Source organism: Myotis brandtii, unplaced genomic scaffold, assembly GCF_000412655.1.
Source record: "Myotis brandtii unplaced genomic scaffold, ASM41265v1 scaffold53, whole genome shotgun sequence".
NCBI classification, from domain to species: domain Eukaryota; kingdom Metazoa; phylum Chordata; class Mammalia; order Chiroptera; family Vespertilionidae; genus Myotis; species Myotis brandtii.
Window position 1 is genome coordinate 1,932,553 of NW_005369942.1, and position 22,348 is coordinate 1,954,900.

Genomic DNA, 22,348 nt, shown 5'->3' on the forward strand with positions numbered 1-22,348 from the left:
AGTCTTGCAAGAATTTCGTGCATCGGGCCTCTAATGTTTCATATATTTTTCTTAGCTTATTTAATCCTCTGCCACAGACCTATAATTTAGCCAATTTTAATTAATGATATTTTTAATTACTCTTTTCAAACTGTTATATTTTATAATTATTTATCCTATATGTTTAGAAATGTATTTTTTCTATAATGATTTTATATCTAGCAACCTTATTGAAAATTCTTATTTTAGTACATTTATTTTTATATATTAATAAATATGTTTATCTAATTTATCTCAGACTTTCTATTTAGATAATGTCTTCTGTAAATAACAAAGATTTCTTAACTTTTTGCTTCTTTTTCTTGTCTTTTGTTTCTTAGGAATTACAATAAAATGTTAAATAGATTATGTCTACATTTTACTATGTATGCATATATAAAAATAATACATTACATATAAAAGATATAACATTTGTAATTATAATTTTTCATTCATCAATAATGCAATTAAAAGATTACACTGATTTTTATGTTATTAAATTCACTTTATATATCTAAGATAGCCGGATTTGATTATTGTGAATTAATAAACATATTTTTGAATGTAGTTTGTTAATATTTTTAGGATTTATGTTAATACTTTAGCATGCATTTATCTGTGTTTTGAGTAAAACTGGACTTGCATTTTTTAATTTTTGTCTTTTTCTATCTTTTGATATCAAGATTATACTAGCTTAATAAAAAGAGTTGGGAGGTTTTTTTTTCTTTCACTAATCTTGGGAACAGTTTGCTTAAGATCGGAATTTTTTGTTTTTTGAATGTGTGTGAATCTTTCATGTATAACTACCAGTATGTTTTTGTTCATTTCTTATATATGATTTCTAAAATTGCTGATTCCTTAACTACTAAAAATTTCAAAATTTCTATTTATCCTTGAGTCATTTGGTAATATAGATTTCTTTTTCTAGAAAATTGCTCATTTAATCTGATATTTCAGATAAATTGGCTTGAGTTTGTACCACTTTATTAGTTTGTAAATTTGTATTTGTTAGTAATTATGACCCTGTTTTTTTTTTTTACCTTGATACATACATCCTATCAAAAGTATGCTTAATTGTTAGATTTTCATAGAATCATATGATGCTTTTGTTGTTATCATATTTATTTTGTTGTTTTATCATATTTGTGTCAATTTCTTTATTACCCTCTGTTTCTTTGCAATCTTTGGAGCTTTCTCCATTGTTCTATGCTGCAATTTATTTTGTTGTTAAAATAGGTATTCATTCGCAGTAGTTAAATATCAAAGAGCATTAAAAAAAAGTATATAGTGAAAAATTTTCTCCTACTCTTACCTTATCTGCTCAATTTTCATGTGGAGGTTTAGTACAATCATTTATACATACCCACACAATTATTGTCCTTCCTTTGTTACTTAATGTGATTTATATTATATTATATTATATTAATTTTAGAAATCAGCCCTAGACGGTTTGGCTCACTGGATAGAGTGTCGGGCTGGGGACTGAAGGGTCCCAGGTTCGATTCTGGTCAAGGGCATGTACCTTGGTTGCAGGCACATCCCCAGTGGGGTGTGTGCAGGAGGCAGCTGATTGATGCTTCTCTCTCATTGATGTTTCTAACTCTCTATCCCTCTCCCTTCCTCTCTGTAAAAAATCAATAAAATATATTTTAAAAAAATTTTAGAAATCTATGTCAACATTAAGAAATTTGAAGTTTTTAAAAATAGCTGGTTAGTATTCCATTATATATTTGGGTACTTATTTTGACCATTGCACTTTTGATGGGCATTGACGTTATTTTGAAACTTTTGCTTCTACAGATTATGATGCAATGTTAATATTTTACTGTATTTGGCTTATCCCTCTTTACACATGTTTTTGCTGAACCATTTGAAAATATATTGCCCACATTATGACATATATATTTCACATACATCTCTGAAGAATAAAGATATTCTCCTATGCAATCACAATTTTATTATCACATCTAAGAAAATTAATAAAAATTCCATATCATCCAAAATGCATTTTTCATTAAAATTCCTCAGTTATCCCAGATATCTTTTATATTCTTTTCAGTTTCTTCTAATATAGAACAGTCCCTCTTCCTTTATTTTTTTAATTATATTGACGTCTTCGAAAATTCTAGACTTGTTGTTGAGTAGATTTTCTCTGATATGGATTTTTATGATTGTTACCCTATCACTAGATTCAGGTTAAACAGTTTTATCAAGAATTCTACATAGGTGATATTGGGTTACCTATATAGGTTCTATCAATAGGCACTATTGATGATATTTATTTTGATCACTTAAGGTGGTGACAGTATTGATAAAAAAGTAGGTGTCCTGTTTTTTAATATTCCTTTCTACCTGTACCCCTTTTCTTACTCCCCAGGGTTAACACATTTCCTCTGAACCTGAGTTTTCTCATTCTTTGCTCTTGGATGTTATCCAATGACCCGCTGATCTGATAATGTGAAAGTCTGACACCCATGCCTTGAGTTGAGACGAACTCTAAGGTATAATTTACCCTCAAGAGTTCCTCCTGCAGGATCAGCTGGGACTTTATCTGAAATTGTATCTTTGCTTGTCTTCCTTCCCATCCCTGCTCTGCTCTCGGTATTCCCTTACCTGCATTCATGAAAGCATTACTTTAGCGAATCACTTGGATAGGATTTATTAATTCATGTTCTTTTTCTATCTGAAAACTAAGACAATTGATACTAAAAGTATTAGAGTCTAGAATGCAAACTTTAAAAAAGTGTAGTCGCTCACCTGTCAAATGGCAGGAAGGACCCCATCACTAGTGGCAAGCGGCGTATTGATAGCCCTGTCAGGCTGTTGTATTGCAGTTATTAAGCCTTTCACCTGGGGGTGAACTGGGATAAAACAGTTGGAAAGGGATGCACTGCCTTGTGCAAGCTCTTTGGCCTCCAAATCTTTAAATAATATGCTCCTGTTATTTTATGGTTATATTTATGTTATATATCAACTTTCTACTGTGAAAGATGATGATTCAGCTCTTTTGCTACTCCTCTCTCTCCCTAACCCACCCCTTGCACTCTCCCAATAGAACTCTATAATAACATTGTTTATGTTTCCGGGAGTTAAATGTATACCCAGTACTTACTACTTGGTAACAGACAGATGGGCTAGGCATTTTGAGATGCAGAAATAAAAAATTAGTCCAAGATCAGGGAGTTCACAGACTAATGAGGGACAGAGAAAGGTAATACAAAGGAACTCTGCAATGTAATGATTGCTGTGATAAAAGGTAGTACAGGAGGTGAGAGATTGAAATGTCTAGATATTATGGGAATAGAATCGCAGGCAGAGGGAATAGCAATTTCAAATGCCATAAGGCTGGAGCATATCTATCTTGTAGGAATAACAAGCTCTGAATGAGCAAGAGGAGTGAGGAGTAAGAGAGAAAAGTTAAGGGAGAAATGGGTTGTCAGTTCCTGCATGTTCTTTTAAGCCAGGGTCAGCAAACTTTTTCTGTAAAGAGCCAGATGGTAAACGTTTTCTGCTTTGTAGACCATTCAGTGTCTGTTGCAGCTACTCAACTCTGTTGTTGCAATGTGAAAGCAGCCAAAGACAGTATATAAATGGGTGGGGTTTTAATAAAAATTTATTTACAAAACCTTTGTCATAAGCCATTGCAATAGCTCTGAGTGTCTTATCCTTTGCAATCAAGATATTGTCAGACTAAGAGTTGGCAAGTTCCCCAAGAGCTAAGAACAATTTTTACATTTTTAAAAGGTTATAAAACACACACACGCACACACGCACGTGCATGGTATTGGACAGAGACCATATGGGGCCATAAAACTTAAAATATTTATTACCTGGGCTTTTACACAAAAAGTTTGCCAACTCCTGCACTAGATTCAAAAAAATGAGTTGGATAGTTCTTCTTTTTTTCATTCTCTTAAATAACTTCTCTAAGAAAGAGATTATTTCATGAAGATTTGGTCGGCCTTCCCTGTAAAACAAATGATGCCTGGTTTTGTTTTACTATTTTTTTTGAGTCAAATATATCCTTGCTTACCAATTTTAAATAGTTACTTAATTTTTCAATTTTACTACTTATTTTTTTCTTATTTCTTCTAGTGCCATTTCAGTATTTGTTTTCCAGAAATATGTGCACTTATTCTAGGTTTTCATATTACTGGCAGATAGCTGTTCATTACATTCCTTCGGTATTTACAAACTCCAGGTCTCTAAGATATTTTCTCTTTTTCATTTCACTTTTATTAACTTCCTAATTTTTTTTTCAGTTTTGCATATTATTTGTCTTTAAAATAATTAAAATTTGCTCTTAAGAATATTTTCTATCACTTTTTTTGTTCTTACTTTCCTCAGTCTTAGAATTATCTTTTTTTCCTACTTTGAATACAGTCTTTTTCTCCAAAAATTTGTGTTGACTATTTAGCTTACTTGCTTTAAATCTTTCTTATGTTTTGATTAATGTAACTTATAGCTTTAAATTTTTCTTTAAGTAATTTTTAGTGAGTCATACAAATTAGAGCAGGCTTTTCATTATTCAATTTTAAGTATTTTGTGAATATTTTTCTCACATTTATTAATTTTTTAAAATATATTTTTATTTCAGAGAGGGAATGAGAGAGAGAAACATCAATGATGAGAGAGAATCATTGATTGGCTGCCTCCTGCACACCCCCTACTAGGGATTGAGCCCGCAACCTGGGCATGTGCCCTTAACCAAAATTGAACCTAGGACACTTCAGTCTGCAGACCAACATTCTACCCACTGAGCCAAACCAGCTAGGGCCTCACGTTTATTGTTTAATCAATAGATAAGTTGATGTTATGTTTTTAAATTTCCCAGACATACTAATTTATTTTTTAGTTCTATAATTATTATTAATTTCTAGTTTCATTACATTATGGTAAGAGTGTATAGTTTTCATGAATTCCTTAGACCTTCTTAAGGTTTCTCTTGTACCTTAGACATGGCATATTTGTTAATGCTTTATATATGTTTTAAATTAATCTGTATTTTTTATCTGGTGGATAGAAAGTTCTCTATGGAATGACTGTCCTAAGTTTATGAATCACTCTTCAAATTTTCTATAGTTTTGCTTATCTGTCTGCTTGATTTTTGAGAGAATATCATACATTTTCAACTAAAATGCTTATTTTTTAAAAAAGTTGAATTTTACATAAATAAAGAAAAGTAGAAAACTTTAAGTGCACAGCCCATTGAATTATCATAAAGTTAAGACACTCAGGTACCTACTACTTAGGTTGTAAAGTAGTACATTACTAGGACCCTACAACTGTCTTCGTTCCCCGTCAATCATTGGAATCCATTTATCCCCAAAGGTAACAATCAGCGTTCTCCCCCATAGAGTTCTCTTACTTGTTTTTAAACTTTATGTAAATTGAATCATATAGCATATGTATTTTTGTAACTGTCTTCTAACATTATGTGAAAGTCATCCATATTATTGTACATAGTTGTTGTTAATTCTTTTTTATTGTTTTGTAGTATTTCATGGAATAAATACAATGGTACATGTATTCATTCTGCTGTTTATGGACATTTGCATTATTATCTGCATTGGCTATTATAAATGATATGCAATATGAATATTCTCATCCATGTCTTTTGGTATGTGGATATCCTGCATTTTTATTGGGCATATTCCTAGGATATGTGTATGTTTAACTTAGTCAATACTACCCAACAACTTTGCATAAAGATGCAACAACTCCTCTGTCCTAGAATGCTTTAGGGCACAAAGGATACCCACGTCATCTTGCCTCCTTCCAAGACCACCCTTTTATGTATTCCATGCATGGAGTTTGTAAGGAAGGAGAAAACTGTCGCTACTCACATGACCTCTCTGACAGTCCATATGGTGTAGTGTTCAAGTATTCTCAGTGAGGGTACCGCGTTCATGGAGACCGCTGTGGATATGAACATAGCAAACCATCGAAACAGGAAGAAAGAAGCAACTGCTACAGATCTAACTGCAAAATCATGTCTTGCTCCTTCCTCAACTCTCATGTCAGTAGTTGGACTGATTGTTGAAATGAATACAGGCAAAGCAGAGTCAAGAAATTCAAACTTTGCAACTGCAGGAGCAGGTTCAGAAGACTGAGGGAATGCCATTGAGTTTGTTCCTGGCCAGCCCTACTGTAGCCGCACTGCCCCTATGCTGAGGTTGGGGTGCACTAAAGCACCCCTTCAAGGCTCAGTGACCAAAGAAGAATCAGAGAGAAGGTGTCAATAGCAATGGAGACAGAGAAGTAGCTTTGCCCCTATGCTGAGGTTGAAGAGTGCTCCTATGGGGATAACAGTGTGTATCTCCATGGAGACTCCTGTGACAAGTGTGGGCTGCACATCCTCCACCCAGAGATCACAGCACATAAAATCTTGCATTGAGGCCATGAGAAGGACATGGAGCTCTCATTTGCTTTCTAGCACAGTGAGGACAAAGTGTGTGGGATCTGCGTAGAGGTGATCTACGAGAAAGCCAACCTCAGTGAGCACCACTTTTGTATCCTCTCCAACTGCAACCACACCTACTGTCTCAAGTGTATTCGCAAGTGGAGGAGTGCTAAGCAATTTGAGAGCAAGATCATAAAGTCCTGCCCAGAATGCCGAATCACATCTAACTTTGTCATTCCAAGTGAGTACTGGGTGGAGGAGAAAGAAGAGACGCAGAAACTCATTCAGAAATAGGAGGAGGCAATGAGCAACAAGGTGTGCAGGTAGGTATTTTGATGAGGGACGTGGGAGCTGCCCATTTGGAGGGAACTGTCTTTACAAGCATGCGTACCCCGATGGCCGTAGAGAGGAGCCACAGAGACAGAAAGTGGGAACATCAAGCAGATACCGGGCCCAACGAAGGAACCACTTCTGGGAGCTCATTGAGGAAAGAGAGAAGGGCAACCCCTTTGACAATGATGAAGAAGAGGTTGTCACCATTGAGCTGGATGAGATGCTGCTTATACTTTTAGCTGCAGGTGGGGCAACGAGCTGACTGACTCTGAAGATGAGTGGAACTTGTTTCAGGATGAGCTGGAAGACTCTTATGACTTAGATCCATAGCAGCTTTGCGTGGTGTGTGAACTGGTTTGCTGAGCCCCAGACAGTAGCTGTCCCCCGTGGTGATGTGGCGGTACCCGTGCTTCTCCTAGGCAGGCCTCGCAGCTCCAGGTGCTGTCATAATACTTCTCCCCAGGGCCTGTCTTCTCTGCCTCACCGTTCCCCAAGGAGGGTGTTGTTTTCTCTGGTTTAAAAAGTTACAATAGTAAACCTTCAAGTTAGTTTTTTGTGACACAAATTTAACAGTCAAGCAGCTGGTGTACGTTTGTTGCATCATCTGTTTTCAACCAGATTCACACAGTTGGAGGGTGTTCAAAAGTAGCAGCATTGGCCCTGTATGAGGGGTGATGGGTGAAGGATCTGAATGTGGCAAGTAGCCTGTGCTACAGACTTAGAGGCGGATATTTGAGGTTTCTGGTGAGATCTGCACATCTGTGTTTTTATATCTGTTCCTTATCCAACAGTCCCCACCCTGTGCACTTGTTCTGTGGTTTCAGTCTCTTGTTTTATTGCACACAAGTAATAACTACTGGGTAACCATAACCAGGTGCGAATGTGTTGAGATTTTTGCTGTTTAGTATGACAGGAATATTCTGGAAGAACACATATAAAAGATATACTGGCATAAATGAAATGCAGAATTGAGGTTGACTCCCAAGAGCTGATAGATTTGGTATATGTGAGTATGAGTGTGTGGTAAGCTTTTCATCCCTGCAAAGATGCAGCATCCTTAGCCTTAGTGGAAAACCTTGGCTTAGTGGTTCAGCATAGTGTGGCACTAGATCTTAAAGGACAAAGCAGTATGTTACTAGTTATTACTAGAGCAGTGCTAGCTTTGTCTGTCTATATAAAGAAATGGGCTTAGCCATAGAGGGTAAAATTACCTGGTTATCCCATATATTAACACAAACTGGGTCTTGGATACACGGTTGCCTTTAATGCTTAATAATCCTTTACACTCTACAGTTCAGGCGCCTTTTGTCAAATCTTTGTCCTCGTTTGAGGGGTTTTGTTGTGGGGCTTTGGGTATTTGTTTTTGTGTGCGTATTTGCCTCATTCCATGCCTGTACTTTGCAGGTAGACAGATTTGATTCAAAACTTTGTTCTAAGGTGTTTCTTATAGTGGAGTCATTGGTTTGCAGTAATAAATTATGCTTTCCCACTAACGGGGGGAAGTGTTGGTAATCTACAAGACAAGGTAAATTGTTAGAAGAATTCCTCGCTTGGAATATTTAGCTTGCGTTTGGTTGCTGTTTCCTGAAAATAACTTGGAGATGCTCTGAGTTGTCCCATCTACTGCTTTGATTCTTTGGATTCCAACCATTCTCTCGCTTTAAGAAAAAACAAATCATTGTTACTGAGGTCTCTGCATTTTACAGCTGCCCTTTTCCTCCAAAATAAAACAATAAAAACCAAAAACAAACAAAAAAGATGCAACTAACATTCCCAGCAGCAGAATATAGGCGTTCTAGTTGCTCCACATTTTTACCATTCCTGGTATTGTCAGTCTTTCTCAGGTAGCCCCAATGATGTTGGGAATTAATACATCATGGTCGTTTCAGTGTTAATTGGCCTCATGACGAATACTGTTGAGCAGTTTTTTATAAATGTATTAGCCACTTTATCACATGTCTGTTAAAATGTATGGCCCATTGAGCTGTCTTTTTCCTTTTGATTTGTAGGAATTTATTTATTCTGGATATGAGATCTTTGACAGTCGCAAATACCTTCTCCCATTTCATGGTTCACTTTAACAGTCTCTTAATCATGTTGTTTGATAACCTGAAATTCTTTTATTCTCCTTTTAAATATGATTTTTATGAATTTTAGAGAGAAAGGAAGGGGGAGAGAGAGAGATACATATATAGAGAGAAACATTGATGTGAAAAACATCAATCAGTTGCCTCCCATATGCACTCTGACCAGGAATCGAACCTGCAACCTGGATATGTGTCCTGACCAGGAATTGAACTTGCGACCTTTCAGTGTATGGGATGATGCTCAGTCAACTGAACCACACCAGCCAGAGCTGAATTTTTTAATTTTAATATACCCTAATGTATCATCTTTTATGGTTAGTAATTTGTATGTCCCTTTTAAGAAATCCCTGCTTACACCAGGTTGAGAATTATATCCTCTTTTCTTCTAGATCAGCACTGTTCATAAAAACATATGTGAGCCACAAATTTGAACCACATATATAATTTTAATTTTTAAGTAGCCACATTAAAAAACAGAACAAAACTGGTAGAATTAATATAAATAATCCTATCTAAAAAAGAGGGAATATGCTAATTGACTGCCCCGCCCTCAAAGATGGCGGCGTCCATAGCCTCAAGATGGCGGTGCCCAGTCCCCTCAGCCCCACCGGGGTGGCAGGTGAGCCTGCCTCCGGAGTCCCCCAGTCTCCTCAGCCCCCCAGCTGCCCAGGGCTGGCCCAAGGCTCAGGTAACCAGGTGTGATGGGGGCATCGCCTTCCCCTGATCACTGAGTCGCCTCCCACCCCTGAGGGCTTCCGGACTGTGAGAGGGGGCAGGCCAGGCTGAGGGACCCCCCTCCAGTGCATGAATTTTCATGCACCAGGCCTCTAGTATAATTACAAGAAGATATTTTTTCTTCATTCTTTAAAAATAAGATTTCAAATTCCAGTGTATATTTTACACTTACAGCACATCCCATTTTGAACTAGCCACGTTTCAAGTGCCTGTAACCACGTGTGTCTAATGGCTGTCATGTATCATATCAGCCCCACTTAGGAGCTTTGAATATCATACCACTTCCATTGAACCCTGCCATCCATGTAACTGTTCTCCGTGTGTGGCACGAGGCAGCATACCTAGCAAGGAAAGGAGGTAGCTTATAGAAATAAAAGATCCTCAGGACCCACAGCCAATCTGGGTCCCTTAGGAACTAAAACAGGGCCCCACGATGCTGGCACATTCTAAGTTTCTCATCTCTGCATAGTCTCAATTTATTTCATGGGCATTTTTTCAACATGACAGGGGACAAGGCACCCAGTTGTTCTGGAGTCACATCTCCCTCCACAACTTCCAACAGATGAGAAAAGATAAATCTAATTCTGTTTAGAAATAGCCCAGCTCAGGTCACATTCCTGTACCCCACTGCCGGGGAGATGATTATTTTTGGCCAGGTCATTATGTGCCCATATTTATAATCATGGGACAGAAATAATTTACTACCAAGGGGAAGCTACCGTAGTACATATATCATGTCTGTTTCTTCCATGAGACATGTTTAGGGAACTGGGGCTATTCCTTGTGCCCTGTAAGCACTAGATAAATATTTGTAAATAGCAGAAGAATAGTCTCCTAACTTGACAGGAGGGTTTAAGACAGTGATGGCGAACCTATGACACGCGTGTCAGAGGTGACACGCGAACTCATTTTTTTTGGTTGATTTTTCTTTGTTAAATGGCATTTAAATATATAAAATAAATATCAAAAATATAAGTCTTTGTTTTACTATGGTTGCAAATATCAAAAAATTTCTATATGTGACACGGCACCAGAGTTAAGTTAGGGTTTTTCAAAATGCTGACATGCCGAGCTCAAAAGGTTCGCCATCACTGGTTTAAGAGAAGGCCTAAAGCAGGAGGAGGAATATAAATGCATTTGTTTGGAACTCATTTCTGTGATATACACGTAGTTTATCACTGTTTAGAACCATTGACTATTAGGGTTGGTTAACACTAAAAATAACAGCATTTTCTTTGTAATCGCCATTTTCTGCCAATATCTAGGTATTAGAAGAAGTATACTGGTGTCTTTTGTAAATATTTCTCTCTTTTCCGCATCCAACACGGCTAGAGAGTGGCCCAGTTCTTGAGTAGGGGTGGCTGGGGATTGAGAAAATGAAAGAAAGAGACAGACACAGAGATGGAAGGAGAAAGCTGGGGCCAGATGGGACCATTGTCCTCTGATGGAGAGACAGTGACCCAGAGCCAATACAGTGCCTTTATTTTATACAGCAAAAACCAGGAAGTTTTACTAAAGGTCAAGACAAAGGAAATTATGTGCATTCTTGGGTGGGCCTGAGTCATATTCATTCCTGGTGCTTGGCTGGATTTAGATAACGAAACCCACCCTCTGGCACCTGGGCTGAAGGTCAAGCTGACAACCCTCCTGCCCCTGGCAAGGCGTGTTTCCAGGACATGGCTCTGCCAATGCCACTGGATTCAGCTGACAATAATTAAAGAAATGCCCATGTGCCTTCCCAGGTGCTCTCTATAGTCTTTGGTAACTATGTGCCACTTTATAGAATTTTTTTAGTGTGACTCTGTCTTACCTAACAGTACAATCCTTTTGGCCATTAGTCTAACTTTAGTGATTTTTCTTCATTAATTTTTTTTTAAATAGTGCAAAAAAGGAGACTGTTCTTTTATATTGAAAGAACATTTTTTTCCTTCTTTAGAATTTATCTAACTTCCTCTCTGAGTGAGGTCTTGGTCTCAATTTATTAGTTCAGTCATTTAGCACAAAATGTAAAATTACAGTGTGCTCTGTGCTAGTTGGAGCCAGAACGCTGTTCCCTGGGATGCTGAATGTTCTACTTTTAACTCATATTTCTTCAGAGCGAACATGTTCCCCCTTTGGGCAGACAAAGGCCTCCTCTCTCCATTATGTTCATTCATCGGGAGAATTGTGTGAGTGGAAGGACTTGGAGGAGGAAAAATAGAAGAAGAATCTTTCCTTAGTTTTCTTCTTTTAGGACCTTCCAACAAGATTGAATGAGAAAAACTACCCATTTTTGTTTTTTTAAAACATAACATCTGGGTGAAAGTATTTATTTTGGCTGTAGAAAAAAACCCTGATTTTGGTCTACCCAAAGCAAATTATGTAGGGTCAGGTAGACAATATAAAAGGAAATGATGTAGCCTCAATTATTTGGATGGTAGAGTATTTATTGTTGTGGTATAATTTTCTAGGTGCCAACAGCACAAAATAGTTCTTACCTCCTGCACACTGCTCTCCTAGTGGCTGTTTCTTTCTTATGTCATCCCAAACCTCTCCACCCCACTTGCTGTGTTTGTTCAGACATCCCGAAGCATATTTAATAGTGTGCGTAACTGTAGCTTCAGGGTAATGTTAATGTGCAATTCTCATGGAATCCCAAACCACCTAAACCACAAACATGATATCTGGGATTTCTTTTCTTTTTGGTATTTGTTTTATGGACCCGATTAAGAAAAGTTAGTAGGGTTTAAAAATGTTTTGCTTTTCTTACTGTTTCAAGGTAAACAATTTAATCTTAGCTTATGGTTTTCATTCATTTTAAATTTATAATCATAATATAACAATAGTTCATACACTTTAGAAAAAAACTTTATACATGATGTCATTACCTTCCAAACTATTATTCTGTGTGTTCCTTTTCAAGCTTTTGCTATATGCACATTTTTATGCCATTGTAATTATTATTCAATTTTTAAATTAGTGTTTTTTAGTAATTCAATGAAGTAATGCAAATGAAGTAATGCAAATTTAGTAATGCAAATAAAGAATATTTACCATTGATTTAGTTTAGGTGATCACCTAGGATTAATGAGAACCAGAAAATGACAATTTTCTAGAATCATTGGGATTTTAAAACTTGTCACACTAAGATGATGATTTTAAATACTGGCTTATTATTGGCAGTAAGAATTTTTATCTTTTAATGTTGAGTAAGGTTCATAATTGTTATGTGCATGACAGCAGCCATACAGAATCTTTCTAACTTTGTAAATATTAGATTTGATTGTGTTGCTAGGAAACCTCCCTCAAAATAAATAAATAAAACACGCAGGAAAGATTATAAAATCTAAATTTTGTTTCATAAACAGTGCATTCTGGGTTACATACTATTATCAAAACAGTTGCTCCGAACAGAAAAAGGGAACTCCACTATGCTCTTATCATTTCCTGTTTCATTTCACACTTTCTTTCTTGGGTCAAGAGTTTTTGTCCCTCCCTAGGCGTTGCTTTAAATCTCTGGGAAGGTCTGTTATGCATTTACTATTCCTGGATTGGTTAAGATCCCTTTTAAGTGTGTGTGCTTTGCTTTGTTCTCTGACAAGCTTAGGTCATTTGAGCAACATCCTGCTACTGTTAAAAAAAAAAAAAAAAAAAAAAAGAGCTGAGTCATGCTGGAGCCTTCTCATGTGGCTGATGCAAACCTGGAGAATTTGCATCATCATTTAGCTGGAGTAAGTTGGTGTGACAGGCAGGAGCTTAAATACCAGCCCATGAGGAAGCTGAGCTGATCTTAATGATAGGGCAGCCGCCCGCGACACAGCACAGAGGTAGTCGGAGGAGGTGGAGGAGCAGAAGCCCCAAGAACTCACAGGTGGTCCTGAGGAGTAATAGCTGTGAAGGAGAAAATACACCTCTGAGTTTTTACCTGTGATCACAGTAGCACTGAGAGACAGACTGGGAGCAAGGAGGAAAAGATTGGTTCCTCACACCAAGAGACATCAAAGTTGAAAGTTTCAGGTTTTTTGTTTTTTCTTTTTTTTTTTCTTTTTTCCCCTCCTCTGTTTCATTTTTCCCACGGTGTGTCACTACAATGACCAGAAAGCCTGCTGTGGCCACCATCCCCAATGGAGGTTACCTGCAGGGGACTGTTAAAGGGAGGCTGCCTTCCCCGGTGGGCAAGGAGCCCCCTGGGCAGGAGACAGTGATGCTGAAGGAGAAAATCACTTTGCTGAGGGGCATCTCCATCATCATTGGCACCATCATTGGATCGGGAATCTTCATCTCTCCTAAGGGCGTGCTCCAGAACACGGGCAGTGTGGGCATGTCTCTGATTGTCTGGACCGCCTGCGGGGTCCTGTCACTTTTCGGTGAGTGCAGCTTCTTCTCAGGGGGTGTGTCTGTGGAGCCGGGCAGTTCTCTCTCTGGGAAAGCAAAGGGTAATGTTTAAGCAGTGAATGAAATGGCCAAGGCTGTCCTCCAAATTTTCTGATTTCTGTTTAGATATGCGGACTACGCAAACGCAGTGTCCACTGTTGATAGGATCCTGAATTCCTTCAAGTCCATTCCTGCAGGCTGTCTTCCCTTTTCCTAAGACAGACTGTTTCCTGACTTTTCCCTGGGGCGACCAAAGCAAAGGCTAACTTTGATGACCCAGTGAAATCCATGCGAGCTTTTTGTCCCGGGCGGCTGTGCTCGGCTCTGTGTGTCCGGGGCGTCTCAGCAGCTGGCACGCTGAATGAAACACCTGTGAAGTGAAAGCTGGCGTGGCCTATTTAGACACGGAACTGAGTGTTCAGCAGAAGTTTTACTGACTTTGTTTTTTGTGTTTTTTTTTGGCAAAATGAATGGGTGGCAGTCTTTTCCTTTTAATTTTTTTAACTTCATGTGCTTGTCAATTCCTAGGATTCTTTCAGAAGTCCTTGATGTGGAAAGATGTGTGATGGCACATGACTCAATCACTATCATGAGTGGATGTATTGCAAGGGTCTGAGCATACTACAGATTTTTTTTAACCTTTCATCTCTCACCTATAAATTTGGGCATTCGTTTGCTGTGCTTGCTCAGATCTGTTTTCTTCATTTATAGTCCCCTTGGTCTCTAGCGATGCAGACCATTTGTCTACCTGTTCACTGAATGGAACTGCTAGGAGAAATATGATTATTAATTTTCCTTCGAGATCAAGATTTCTTCTATCGATTTGACAGTTAATAGTAAAGAAGTAATAAATGTCCCCTCATGAGGTGAACAAATTACTAGAGTTACATGAGTTAGTTGTAAAGGTGACAAAAACTGGTGAATGGTCCAAAAGAATAAGTTTCTTTTTTGCTGTGGGGTAAATGTTTAAGATATATTTGCTTTTCTCTGGCAAATTGTATGTTTTGATTTCAAAAGACACTGCTCTGTTAAGGTACTAACTCTATTATAACTCTAGGACCAAGTAAGTACTAGCTCTTGGTTCTGCACATATCAATCCATTCATTCTTAAGGCCTTGCGATGTTTTAATTCATTGGTTTGAGCATTCAGCGGTTCTCAACCTGTGGGTCGCGACCCCTTTGGCGGTCAAACGACCCTTTCACAGGGGTCGCCTAAGATCATCCTGCATATCAGATATTTACATTACAATTGATAACAGTAGCAACATTACAGTTATGAAGTAGCAACAAAAATAATTTTATGGTTGGGTCACAACATGAGGAACTGTATTCAAAGGGCCAGAAGGTTGAGAACCACTGATTTAGAGAACTCAAATTTCTGTTATTTGTAACAAGGCATTTATTTATTTTAAAAGAAGAAGGTATTTTGAATAAAACTTGTAAAACCAGAGCCTTAGTACAAACAGACCCATGCAGGAATAATTTTTAGATTTTTAAAAGGAGGTCGTGGTACTCACACGGTCTGGCATGTACATCTATAGACAAAGAGAAACCTAATGGTTGATCATCTTAACAGGAAGCAAAGCAAAATGTAAGAGGAAAAAGCCTTTCTTTTAAAACTTTAAAACTCTGGAACTAAAAGTAAAGAATCTATATATTTGGTTTACAATTCTTTTTTAAAGCCAGGGTCAATACATGGATTTTTATATTCTGTTTTGAACTTTTTTCGTGAGCTTGAGAATTTTCAATGAAAATCTCATTCCCCCAGAACTCAATTTAAACCTAGGTTAACCATCCTGGAGCTTCTGCAGAGCATGCACAGGTCTAGGTATTGGTTCTCTGACAATAAATACTGAGGGACTTAAGACTCTTTCCAATATCTTTGTATATTGGATGCTTTTCTGCACAGCCTATCAACATGGTTTCCAAGAGTGTAAATTGCAGATAGTTATAATTAATTATAATTAGGCAAACTCTACCAGTGATCCCCAACTGTCAATCTGCAGACTAGTTACTCTAGATTCTAGAGTCTAGAATCACCTGTGCAAATTTTAAAGTATTAGATTACCTTGGGTTCTTTTATTGGAGAGTCTACTAGACTCTCTTGGTTGGAGTATGGGTATAGGGTATGGCCCTATAACAGTGATGGCGAACCTTTTGAGCTCGGCGTATCAGCATTTTGAAAAACCCTAACTTAACTCTGGTGCCATGTCACATATAGAAATTTTTTGATCTTTGCAACCATAGTAAAACAAAGATTTATATTTTTGATATTTATTTTATATATTTAAATGCCATTTAACAAAGAAAAATCAACCAAAAAAATGAGTTCGCGTGTCACCTCTGACACGTGTGTCATAGGTTCGCCATCACTGCCCTAGAATCTGGTTTTTTGTTTGTATTTGAATAGAAAATTCTTCCTGGGTAATTCTGATAAAATGCTAGACTCAGGAATAGGATAAGTGATATTAAGATTTCACTGAGTATCGAAATTCTATTCATGTTGGACAGTTGTACCTAAAGTCTTGCTGACTATTGATAATCTCCCATACTTTTAGCCTCTGAAGTAGCTCAAGCAAAAATTGAGTGTTACATTTGAGTACTTATCAGTATGGTAGAACTTTTTACATCATAACAAGATATATTTTCCATTTTCTTGATAAGTAATTGTTCAAATTAATGGATATAGCTGTTTTTCAAGAGGTACTTATTCCAAGTGTGAGACCCAGTAATGTCCTTGGCACCTATTATCACACTGATACACAAAACATGAAAGGAGGTTACATAACTTACTTAAGCCCATGAGAATTGTGTTGCTAAATGTTAAAATTTGGTTCACAATGAATTTTATCAAATGTAATAAATACAACTTATAGCATCTCTTTTTTAAAAGTATGTTGTTTCAACCACTCGGAAGTATATACTTTTAAAACATCCAGGAAAATGTTTTCCAGAAATAGAATATCTGAATTAAATTCATTTTGTTGCACGCAAAACATATCCTACAAGATAATTAAAGCTTTTCAAGACCTAGAATTTATGCTTTTCTGAAAAACAGATAAATCTTCTTTTATTATTTACTGATAAGAAAGAGAGAGAGAGAGAGATAAATTAATTTGTTGTTCCATTTATTTACGCATTCATTGGTTGATTCTTGTTTGTCCTTGACCTTGGATCAAACTCACTACCTTGGCATATTGGGATGATGTTCTAACCAACTGAACTACTGGGCCAGCGCGAGATAAATCTTCTTTATTTTGATGTAGCACAGAAATATTTATTAAAACGATTTTCAATACCATGATGTCAGTTTGGGATAATATCTTAGTGTGAAGTTATGCTCTAAAAATAGGTTACTATTATTGGCATCTATCTCTTTTTCCCTTGTTCTCAGGTTTGTGATTCAAAATTCTTAATAATATGATATGGTTTTAGAAGTTTGTCTTTACCATTGCAAATAAATTTACACTGTTCGAACAGAATGAACTACATATCAAATTTAAGGAAGTTACAAGAAGAATTCGGTGGCTCTCTAGCAATTAGATGACCATAATTTGTCTTGAAATAGGATGTCATTTATACCAAAGGATGTAATAATATTCCATGCAATATAAACATTGTTGTTGTAACTCTGTTGCCGAATGACTTGGTGATATTTATCTTTGTACCTGTTTATTATAAATATTTCACAGGAGCCATGTCCTATGCTGAATTGGGAACAAGTATAAGGAAATCTGGTGGTCATTACACATACATTCTGGAAGTCTATGGCCCATTACCAGCTTTTGTACGAGTTTGGGTGGAACTGCTCATAATCCGGTAAGTGCATTAGCAGGAAAAAAAAAAAAAAAGGAAAAATAAACCTGTTCATTACACCCTTCTTTGAATTACCATGATTATTTTAACCGAATTAAAACATGCATGCCATGTGACTATGCCGTAAATATGTCTACTTCAGGACACAAAGTCTGTGATGAAATACCTTTCTCAATTAATGTTTTAAATGCAGTTTTGCCACAGGCAGTAGTTTGCCAACCATGCCAAACTTTTTAGCAGCTGCTTTTCTTTAATCTTCAATTATTCCTTATGACATTTCAGGAAAGATGTTAACCTGAAAGGACATGAAGCATCAAAATCCACCTGGATAGCCCTAGTCAGTTTGGCTCAGTGGATAGAGCGTTAGCCCACAGACTGAAGGGTCCGGGTTCGATTCTAGTCAATGTCACATACCCCAGTTGCAGGCTCAATCTTGGTTGGGGCCATGTAGGAGGCAACAAATTAATGTGTCTTCCTCACATCGATATTTCTCTGTGTGTGTGTCTCCCCTCCCTTCCTATCTCTCTAAAAATCAATGGAAAAATATCCTCAGGTGAGGATTAACAAATCCAGCTTGATAAATCACATCTTTTGACCAGCCAGACAAAATGAAGCCCTAGGCTAGAAACTGGAGTTGTCATTCTTGTGGATTACACCACTAAGGCATTTCACTTTCCTCAGTTTTTGTGACTAGGAACATTCCGTGCTTCTTCACAACTTAGTGTGTCACCAAGTTTAAGGCTTTACAAAGAAATAAGACTTTACTTGATACAAATGACTCACATCCTCACGTTAAACAAATCAGTAGACTACAGTTGCGAAAATCTTTTTTGACTTTACTCTTGTAGCACTGTGTTCCTCTTCCCGAGTTGTGCTAAGTCACCCTGACTAGAAAGTTCCTTTCAACTTCATGGGAAACTTATGATGTCATTTAAAGTATCCCAATTCCTTAAGTTTAATTGCTTTCAGAAAACACGACCTGCACATTCTGATCACAGAGTTTAACAGAAATAACTAGGAAAACTTGTTCTTCCTGTAAACTTACCAGTAACACACACCTGAGAGCTCATGAGCTTTTATCGTATCTAAATGGCAAAGACAGCACTGATTTATAAGCATTGATTTAACACTAATCTTGATTTTTATAGTCCTAGGAGTCTCTTTTAACAAAGACCTTCAGAGTGCAATTTACTTCTTTGATAAGTCTGTTCTCATTTTAAACAATTCTACATCATTTAAAACTTGTTATAATGAAAAAGAACTACTTTGTTCCTTTTATAAAATTTGGGATTTTCCCAGAATGTGCCTTCCACTTTTTTCTGGTGATCTAAATCTTACTCCTCAAAGGTCAACTTAAATTCCGTCTTTTTCACAGTTAATTTCCTGTTCACCGTAGTTGACGGTCTTTCTTCTCTAATTCTTGTGAAACGTGCAGTCTCTGCTTCTCCTTTGACGTTGAACATACTATCTGTATTCTTACTTCATATTTTAGAAGTCTGTGTTCTGGTTCCCTGTTAAAATTGCCAGTAATCATCTGTAAAACATAGATTTAAAGGAAAGAAATATCACACATCACTACAAAGCAGGGGCCATTAGATTGAATTCACACATTCACCATATAGTCAATATTTATTGGGTTTCTATTACATGATAGACATTATACTGAACACTGGGGATAAAATAGTGATTAAGATGGACACAGTTTTATATGCGTGGAGCTCAGGGTCAGTGAGGGAAATAGTTATCAATCAAGAAATCACATAAGTGAATGTAAAGTTGCTACTATGATAAGCACTGTGAAAAGGAAGCCAAGGGGTTCACTAAGAGGGTATACCAGGGACATCTCACACAGAGGATTGGAGGAAGATTGAACTAGATCTGAGCTATAAAAAACTGTCAAAGAGTTGCAGGGGCTCCAGGCAAAGGGTACGCGGATCCTTCTAGTGGGAAGAAGCAAACCGAAGGAAAAAGGGAAAGTTTACACTAGCTGGAGCCTGGAAATGAAGGGTTTTTGCGTATCTGGAGCACGCTTTGAAAGCACTAAAATGACATGATCAGATTTTAATTTACACATCAAAAGACTTATAAATGATGGAGAACAGGAAAAATAGTCCTGTTTTGAAGTAGAAAGGGGGTCTCCAGGAAAAGAAGGCTGTCAGAGTTGTAGTGCTGTCTGGTACCAGCAGGCCACACAGTCTAGGCCAGTGATGGCGAACCTTTTGAGCTCGGCGTGTCAGCATTTTGAAATACCCTAACTTAACCCTGGTGCCGTGTCACATATAGAAATTTTTTGATCTTTGCAACCATAGTAAAACAAAGACTTATATTTTTGATATTTATTTTATATATTTAAATGCCATTTAACAAAGAAAAATCAACCAAAAAAATGAGTTCGCGTGTCACCTCTGACACGCGTGTCATAGGTTCGCCATCACTGGTCTAGGGACTGGGTGTGGGTGTTGGGTGACCACGGGAAAGAGGAGAAGCTGGAAGGGAAAATTGAGAAATTAGATAACCCCATGGCTTGTCTGTGTATCCAAAGAATGAATATATATATATTTAAACTAAAAAGACATGTATAATTTTAAGAGAAATATTTGAAGAATTAAAAATGAAAAGGCCTATTACCTATTTTGCTATATACCTATACATATTTCATTTTCTTATTTCACACATATTTTCTCACTTGTGTAAAATTACAAGAGTATTTCTATTTTTCAGCTTATACTTTGAATCTACATATTTCCATGGAATTATGGAATTAAGAATAATCACTTGGCTCTTCAAGTTTTTGTCCATACTGGAAAAGTAATAATAGTGCCAAGTATGTAGGCATATATTTACAATAAACACTTACTAATTTCTTGTTGAGTTTTGTGTTCATTTTCCTGACCATGCCCCATCCCATTAGATATGCACTGTTAACACATTCTTCCTGTGGCTTTAGTGAGAAAGAAGCCTGCTTTTGGTGAAGCTCAGTTCTGTCAGGATCTCAAGTAATAAGCTAGACTTTTAAGGGGAAAAAGGGCAAATATGGGAGAACAGAGCCTTGCTCACAAAGAAATGGGAAGTTTAGAAACTATCCACCAAAGTTATTGACAAAATTTCATTTGAAATGTTGGTGACAACCTAATCAAATATGTAGTTCTGAAAATTATAAACTCTCATGTTTAACATGTTCCATGTGCTTGAATAAAAATACCTCATAGTAGAAAAAGTTTATTGAAGATGCTATTTTTTTTCTGTAGTAACCTAAATATATATGTTTTCTAGCCCTGCAGGCACTGCTGTGATATCTCTGGCATTTGGACACTACTTCCTGGAACCATTTTTTATTCATTGTGAAATTCCTAAACTTGCAATCCAGCTCATTACAGCTGTGGGCTTAAGTGAGTATGAATATGAAAAACAAAAACACACCACAAAAATGATTGGAGATAGTTTCTTCAGACTTTTTACATGGTTGAACCTACTTCCCACATCATGTTCTTTTTTTGCTTATAGTTCCTTGCCAAATTTGTGTTGGAAAAAATAGTATTTGGAGAGATACCCCATTATATTACATGTCAGTTTTCCATTGGCACAATATCCAGGATAGCTAATCGTTTAAAAGGCAAAGAAAAACCACCTTGTTGGTAAAATAGAAATTGGTTACATGGGGAGGAAAAACAATTACAGATGAAAAACAAATTATTATTTTTTTAAATATATATTTTATTGATTTTAGAGAGGAAGGGAGAGGGAGAGAGAGAAGCATCAGTGATGAGAGAGAATCATTGATTGGCTGCTTCCTGCACACCCCACATTGGGGATAGAGCCCGCAACATGGGCATGTGCCCTGACTGGTAATTGAACCATGACCTCCTGATTCTTAGGTCAACACTCAACCACTGAGCCACGGCCAGTAGGGGAAAAACCCAATTATTTTATGGATTTTTAATATTAGAAATTCTCCTTCCTCAGTGATAAAACATGCTGAATTATAACTCATTTATCCTCATGGAGTGATGTGTATGTGTTGGGTGTGTATGTTGTGTTCATACATTTTATGGTGTTAGCAGCTGTCTCAGTGTTATGGGTTTAGTTGCCCATTGGTAATCACAATGAGTCTTCTTTCTATATTTGATTATTAGTAGCATTTCTTAGCTAGGCGTTTTCTTTACAATCTCCAAATTAGTAACTTGCTCATTTTTATCAATGGGCACAGGTCGTAGAAAATTTATAGAAACAAATAAAAAAAGAGGATTTTGCACAACATTACATAAGTGATATAAAAGCCAAGTATGACTAAGTTTTTAGAAGGGTGTAGCTTCCAAACCTTTGACTCTTACTGGAAACAATAACTTAATTCTAGATGCTAATTGAGTCAAACTATTTTAAGAATCAAAATTTGATTATTTAAATTACTCAGAAATAGAAAGCTACACAGAAATAACTGAATTATATACTCATAGAATTTTTAGTTATGTGTAGCTCAGGTATTTCAACGGAACAATGAAGAGGATGAGGACGATGCACATTTGATAGCACAGAGGTGAGTGGTTAGTTTTCAGGAAAGAGGAATTACACATAAAAATGTGGTGGTGGTTATAGCTCAGGCTCT

At 36.9% G+C, this 22,348-nt stretch overlaps 1 protein-coding gene and 1 pseudogene across 7 annotated transcripts in view; both read left to right on the forward strand.

Annotated features, from left to right (window-relative positions):
* Positions 1-5,821: 5,821 nt before the first annotated feature.
* Positions 5,822-6,919, forward strand: LOC106728067 (annotated as a pseudogene).
* Positions 6,920-12,951: 6,032 nt separating this feature from the next.
* SLC7A11 (solute carrier family 7 (anionic amino acid transporter light chain, xc- system), member 11) overlaps positions 12,952-22,348 on the forward strand; it is a 215,664-nt gene continuing 206,267 nt past the window's right edge. For 3 of the 7 annotated variants that reach the window (XM_014548973.1, XM_014548974.1, XM_014548975.1), the window contains exons 1-3: positions 12,952-13,922; positions 17,622-17,748; positions 21,019-21,134. In XM_014548973.1, the coding sequence (XP_014404459.1) occupies positions 13,646-13,922; positions 17,622-17,748; positions 21,019-21,134 (520 nt within the window). In that variant the 5' untranslated portion in view covers positions 12,952-13,645. The remainder of the gene's footprint in view (positions 13,923-17,621; positions 17,749-21,018; positions 21,135-22,348) is intronic. The other 4 variants (XM_005877738.2, XM_014548977.1, XM_014548976.1 and 1 more) reach the window with 3 other exon arrangements.